The 6,929-nt window shown below is 48.3% G+C and overlaps 1 protein-coding gene across 1 annotated transcript; it reads right to left on the bottom strand.

Moving 5' to 3' along the window:
* Positions 1–593: 593 nt before the first annotated feature.
* Positions 594–4,734, bottom strand: LOC136958920 (T-cell acute lymphocytic leukemia protein 1-like). Its single transcript, XM_067253055.1, is given in 5 exon segments — positions 594–1,109; positions 1,111–1,355; positions 2,193–2,281; positions 3,000–3,525; positions 4,657–4,734. Coding segments are annotated over 4 exon segments (1,053 nt in total). The 5' UTR covers positions 3,494–3,525; positions 4,657–4,734; the 3' UTR covers positions 594–884.
* Between the last annotated feature and the right edge of the window lie 2,195 nt (positions 4,735–6,929).

A 6,929-nucleotide genomic window follows, 5' to 3' on the forward strand; every position in this document is an offset into this window, starting at 1 on the left:
GTAAAAACCATCTAACACACTGTACGAACGTCTTCATCTGTGTTCTGCTAGCGACTGGTACCTAAACAAGCTTCAGCAGACTGGTGTCATGTCCTGGGCTCCTCTCTCCAGGGACCACACATCTAGACACACGGTACCACATCCCCTCACACCATACACACAACAGTAGCATGTTACATGTTAGGGGTTACGTAACTGTGTCTCTGCTCATCACTGGGTTTATACCTCCGCCGTCTTCAACTCATCTTACTCGTCCTCCCCTTCCCCTTCTCCTCTACCTCTTCCTCCCCCTCCCCTCTCCTCCTCTTCCTCCCCTCTCCTCCTCCTCTACCTCCTCCCCTCCCCTCCCTTTCCCCTCTCCTCCTCTCCTCCTCCTCCCCCCCCTTCCCCTGCTCCTCCTCCCCCTCTCCTCCTCCCCCTCTCCTCCTCCTCCTCTCTCCTCCTCCTTTCCTCCTCCCCCCTTTCCCCCGATCCCCCTCTCCTCCTCCTCCTCTCCTCCTCCTCCTTTCCTCCTACCCTCCCCCTCTCCTCCTCCTTCACTTCTCCTCCTCCTTCACTTCTCCTCCTGCTCCCCTCCTCCTCTCCTCCTCCATTCCTGGACAACATCTAACATGCAGAATTTACACTCTGGTCTTAAGATGGACCAGGGGATCTTCCCATCTGAGTAATCTACTGAGATCAACTGTAGGGATCTAATGTTGGTAGATCTCCTGACCCCTGAGGCCCCTCCCCTGGGCCCTGGAGTGGACAAAAGACACCTAAGAACCTGATGGAGTCATCCCTCTCTCCATCTCTCCCTACCTCATCTCTCTCTCCATCTCTCCCTCCCCTCTCTCATCCTCCTCACATCACCAACATCATCAACATCATCACCACCACCATCATCATCGCCGTCCGGCGCCATCTAGTGACCGTGCGGAGCGCCGCAGGTCCCTGGAGGTCCTGGGGGCCGGTCTGGTCCTGGTGGCCGGAGGAGAGTCCTGCTCCTCGGGGAAGCTGTCTGGGCTGGCATCCCCGTCTGGAAGACTCCCACAGCTGGACCCTGGAGACAGGGCCTCCAGCAGCTCCTCCCTCCCTGCGTCCCCTGCCCCCGCGCCCCCCGCCCCCCCCGCCCTCCACCCCCCCGGCCCCTGCCACGGTCCGCGCCCCACCCCCGTCCTGGTCCTCCAGGAGCTGGGACAGGAAGCTGATGTACTTCATGGCCAGGCGCAGGATCTCGTTCTTGCTGAGCTTCTTGTCCGGAGGGTGGGTGGGGATGAGCTTGCGGAGCTCCGAGAATGCCCCGTTCACGTTCTGCTGCCGCCAGCGCTCACGGCTGTTGGTGAAGATACGGCGCACGATCTTGGGTTGGCCCGCTGTGAGGGGGGGGGGGGGGGGGGGGGGGGTGAGGAGGGGGGGGGGAGAGGAGGAAGGGGGAGAGGAGGAGGGGGGAGAAGAGGAGGGGGGGGGGGGGGGGGGTGGAGAGGAGGAGGGGGGGGAGGAGGAGGGGGGGGACAGGAGGGGGGTGGGGGGTGTTGAGGGCAGGTGGGAAAGCATGAGAAGGAGGAGTAATCAGCTCTATAGAGTTCCTGGTGACTAAACCTCTCTAGAGGTCATCAACATGAGTAAATATCTCCCCTTCCCTTCTCTGCCTACACACACACATACTCACACACACACACTCACTCACACACACCAGCTAGAGCTACCATCAACAACTGCCTGATATGAATCCAGGATGGATGGATTAGGATGGAGAGATGGAGGGGTGGAAGGATGGGGTGGTGGAGAAATGGAGGGGTGCAGAGATGGAGGGGTGGAGAGATGGAGGGGTGGAGAGGTGGAGGGGTGGAGAGGTGGAGGGGTGGAGAGGTGGAGGGGTGGAGAGATGGAGGGGTGGAGAGGTGGAGGGGTGGAGAGGTGGAGGGGTGGAGAGATGGAGGGGTGGAGAGATGGAGGGGTGGAGAGATGGAGGGGTGGAGAGGTGGAGGGGTGGAGAGATGGAGGGGTGGAGAGATGGAGGGGTGGAGAGGTGGAGGGGTGGAGAGATGGAGGGGTGGAGAGGTGGAGGGGTGGAGAGATGGAGGGGTGGAGAGATGGAGGGGTGGAGAGGTGGAGGGGTGGAGAGATGGAGGGGTGGAGAGACGGAGGGGTGGAGAGATGGAGGGGTGGAGAGATCTTACCATACATATAAAGATCTAAACATCTCCTACCCTCGTCCAGCTCCACCTCGTACGGCGCCGGACGCCTCTTCACCCTGCTGCTGGGGTACATCCCATACTGCTCTGGCTCCCCCTGGCTGCTGGGAGGAACACACGCGTGAGGAACACCATACACACACACATACGCATGACTAGCATGGTATACACAGTACACACACACACACGAGGAGTACGATACACACTCACACACACAAATAGCACAGTATACACACACACATAAGGAGCACTACACATACTGTACATACGCATGAGAAGCACAACATACACACACATACACACACATACACACATACACACACTCTCTACATACAGTATATACACACACACACACATACATACACAACACAATCAGTGTATACACAACGCACAGTATTTCTATATGCGCACACAGTGTATGCAAGCACACACATATACTATATAGCATATATACATATGTATACATATATGCATATATACACATGCCTACTGTATACGATATACATGTTTGTACATATAGACACACACACCACAGTGTCTTTATCATTTTGAATGAAAATATATAATTTCATTGGGTCAAACAACCAGGCTAATATTTAATAAATGTTACAGGGCCACGGACATAATAAACAACATTACGGATTTTTTATGTTTAAAGTTGTGTTTTCAAAATAGCATTAAAGGGTTTGACAGCGCACAAAATGCCATACATGACATCAGATAAATTATTAAGATTTTTTTGGGGGGGGATAAATAAAAATGACAAAAAAGTATTTGTCATTCTTTGCCATTGAAAAATAATTTAAAAAAATCTTAGTTTACCTGTTGATGGCCAGAGGTTGTGCCAGGTTGTACAGCATCGCTCGCGCCGGGATAGGGAACGCGCTGGGGCTCAGCTGGACCATTCGAGCGTCGTTCAGAACGTCTCTGTGCGGCAGCGGCAACGGCAGCGGCACGGGAGGTCTGCGAAGCTCCGTGATCGGTACCGTATGTCTGTCCGCTCGAAGCTCTCCCGCCTTTATAATGCCTCTCCTCGAGAGCTCTATCACGGGCACTTCCCTTTTCAGGTCAAGGGCGTCGCGAGTTGTTTCCTTGGCAACGCCGTTGGTGATGATAGTCCCATTTAGCGCGCTCTGAGGAGGAGCGTCATCTGACTCTGCTCCCTCCTCCTCCTCCGCGAACTTCTTCTCCTCCTCTTCCTCCTCCTCCTCCTCCTCCTCGTGCTTGTATCCATTCGCAGTGGCGACGGAGTTCTGGCTCGGTCCACGAGACTCCTTACGAGGACTACCGACCTCCCGTGTCCGTTTCTCCATCATCCCAGCTGCCAGAGAGGCCTAGCAGTGCCCTCCTGGGACCGCGGACCACAGAGGAAGAAATAACTGTTTGCAACACGGACAGAAAGAGTAAAGCTTCAAGTCTAAATGTCAGACCGTAATACCGCCTCCATTCCTCCAAGACCACGGAGCGCGTGAGCATCTTGTATGATGTGACACAGCCTAATTTATGAAATAATCTTTATAATCTAACCTATAACTCACACATACACACACACATCTTGTAAACTCAGTCAGAACACGGATAAACGGACTTTTTTGGCTGTCATCTGGGTTTCGTGTTGTTGCTGTAGGGAGGATTTACACAGCCTACTGAAAGCTTGTTAGATCCAAGAATGGGCTACAAATAAGCACAATGATTTGTCTGAAAATAGTAACAATTGTGTTGATTATTTCGAGTTGATATGAAGTGGTTTTAAATTTAGTTTTGGTCTCTGTCCAGAGCTCAAGGTCTAACGAAATTCGCCGTTAGGCCCTTCCGTCTGAACGTCTAAAATGGACAGAATAGCTTCAGTTAGCTTAAACCCTAAATCGGTATTACCAAAGAACGAAACATTAATTTGATAGCCTACCACTTTGTTTGTTTGTTCTTGCTAATCCGTTTATTTTGGAGAATGTTTAAGATTTATAATTTAAAAGGATATTGTGATGTCTTTTTAGACATGTATTGCCGTCTTAAATCCATTGAGTTTGTCCTTTTAAGTCCTGTGATCGATTCTATCAAGATTGAGTGTTTAATATGGGCCTATACAGGCATTGAATAGAACGTGAAATAGAATACATGTCTATTTCTTCCAATATTTTATTTCAGAAAATAGGCCTTTGTCAATGACCCTTTAAAACAACGATCTGAAAATTGAGACTATCCGTTTCCGAAATCTGTAACTCCGGAGTTTTTCTATTGTGTTATCGTATCATAACGTTTCTACGCATCAATTAAAATCACCACATCACACTTTAGTTAAGCTACCAAAAAATCCTCTAAAATGGGCCTTGTCTGCTGCATTCCAGTGTCCGTCCGAACGAACAATAACTGAAAACACCGAAATATACCACAACATATCCTTCATCAAAAATCAACTTAATAACCTTCGAGTCTTATATAAAAACGTGATGATAATAAAGAAATTTCGATTTTCGCTTACCTTTCCTGACGTGTTGTTGATGTTAGTGTGTGAGTGGAGCCATTTTGTAAGGGGGTCATCCATATCTGGGTGTTTTTTTCCAGCCAGAGGAGCGACTGTGTGGAACTGGAAGTGATGTTGGAGTTATTCCTCACCGCATCCCGCGCGCTGTTCGGTATGGGGAGCGGAACACCGGCTCAATGTGGCCAGGAGAGATAAGCGCGCGGCAGCGGCCTCCTCGCTTGCGATAAGCCGCTAAACCCATTATTTATGAAATGATTCATTATTATTTGGCTGTCGTAGGCTATATAGGCTCGTGGAGGGCAAGGCATAAAGAGATACGGAAGCAGCTTAGAGGCGATGGAAGCGAAGCCAGGGGTGAGGTAGTTAAAACGCGTTTGATCTGGGAGTAAATAAACGAATAGTCTAAACGAATGTTTTGAATAAGATGCACTCCTGTAACACGTGCATACTGATGTACACACGCAAGACTAATCACTCACCTTTATGACAAGAAAACTAAGCTAAATCTAAATAAGAATGTTATTTATAAAAAAATTTAAAGGCTAATAATAATAGGCCTATGCACATTAAGAATCCCAGCATTAAAACTGTCTAAGAAAAAAATTACCGGATTTTCTATTTGTATTTAACCTAAACATTTAGAAGGTTATTAATTAGGCCTACTGTACGTCTATAATAACATATTCTATAGGCCTACAATATAATTGTATAATTTTTAATGCATTTTAGCATTGATCAAAATGCATCTTTAAAGATCCACCTGAGACACACAGAACATCATCTGATGTCCCCTGGACGGCACTGTTCCCTGTCACGTGCTGTCACGGCGGGGTGGCCCGGGTTGGAAGTCACGGTCAATTTATCCCGGCTCCCACGGGGCCACATGGCCGAGGGAGATAACCTCGTATCAGCGGTGCGCCATCAGAGAGAAGACGGGGAGTATCGGGCTGTGACGGGCCTTCACCTGGGCGCGCGGAGAGGACGGACGGCCAGGTAATATTGATTCCGTTTTATTTGACTGCTTCAGGGAAGGCTGTCACTGTTATTTAGGCTGTGGGCCTAATTAACTTGGTAAATTAATGAACAGGTCTGTTGGCCTTGGAATGGCGGCAATCTCAGAGGATGGCTCGTTATTTATCCCGTTCTGTTTGTTATTAGGCTGCACCTTATAAAACATCATACACACACACACACCGTAGGCTAGGTCTAAATTAACAAACTGGTCTTGTAATTAGCCTAACATATTTAGGCTATCGATAGAAATTCAAATACAGTGAGGGAATTGACAGGAGGCAAAAAAACACTGACATTTTAACGGAAGCGTCTGTGGTTAGAACTCCATTGCGTTCAGTCACGATATTTTCTCTCTGTGGATGTCCTGTACAACGGCCGTCACGAGCACCATCCTGCATCGCTGACGACAACCCCCATCTCTCGTGCAACCCCCGAATCCGTCACACGCCAGTGTATCTTCACGTTTGACATACAGACCACTTAGTGGTCAACAAAGGATATGCAAATAAATGCAAGGCATTTTCTCAGAAGGTTAATCATAATGGCCGGGTTTCCCAGATTCGTTAAGAAGCTCTTAACGCTATTTATTGTTAAACAAAAATAATTACACATTCAGGTTTCAGCTCAGACAAAATCTTCTCTAAATTACAACCAGTCAACAGTAATTCGATAGAATATTCTTCAATTCTTTTTGCATAAACTTTGATTTACATGTTAATTTTTTTTATCTGAATTGTAATACTAGAATGATATTATGTCATTTGCTGAATTAACATAACAAGTTATTTCCTGTTAGCATCTGCCTGAAAACTGCTGTTTCCTGGGTCCTGTTTTAACCAGGACGTTCCAGTTTAAGCTTTTTTAGCAGTTTTCCACATTGAAATAAAAAAGGTTTTCCCTGCAGTGGCGGTCCGCAATTTACAAGACAGAGTTTTACTAGACTCTGAGCTGAATCACCTCCTCTGGTGTTTGTAGAGATGAGGTGTTTCTGAGAGCTGAATCACCTCCTCTGGTGTTTGTAGAGATGAATCACCTCCTCTGGTGTTTGTAGAGATGAGGTGTTTCTGAGAGCTGAATCACCTCCTCTGGTGTTTGTAGAGATGAGGTGTTTCTGAGAGCTGAATCACCTCCTCTGGTGTTTGTAGAGATGAGGTGTTTCTGAGAGCTGAATCACCTCCTCTGGTGTTTGTAGAGATGAGGTGTTTCTGAGAGCTGAATCACCTCCTCTGGTGTTTGTAGAGATGAGGTGTTTCTGA

Source organism: Osmerus mordax, chromosome 16 (genome assembly GCF_038355195.1).
Source record: "Osmerus mordax isolate fOsmMor3 chromosome 16, fOsmMor3.pri, whole genome shotgun sequence".
In the NCBI taxonomy this organism is placed as follows: domain Eukaryota; kingdom Metazoa; phylum Chordata; class Actinopteri; order Osmeriformes; family Osmeridae; genus Osmerus; species Osmerus mordax.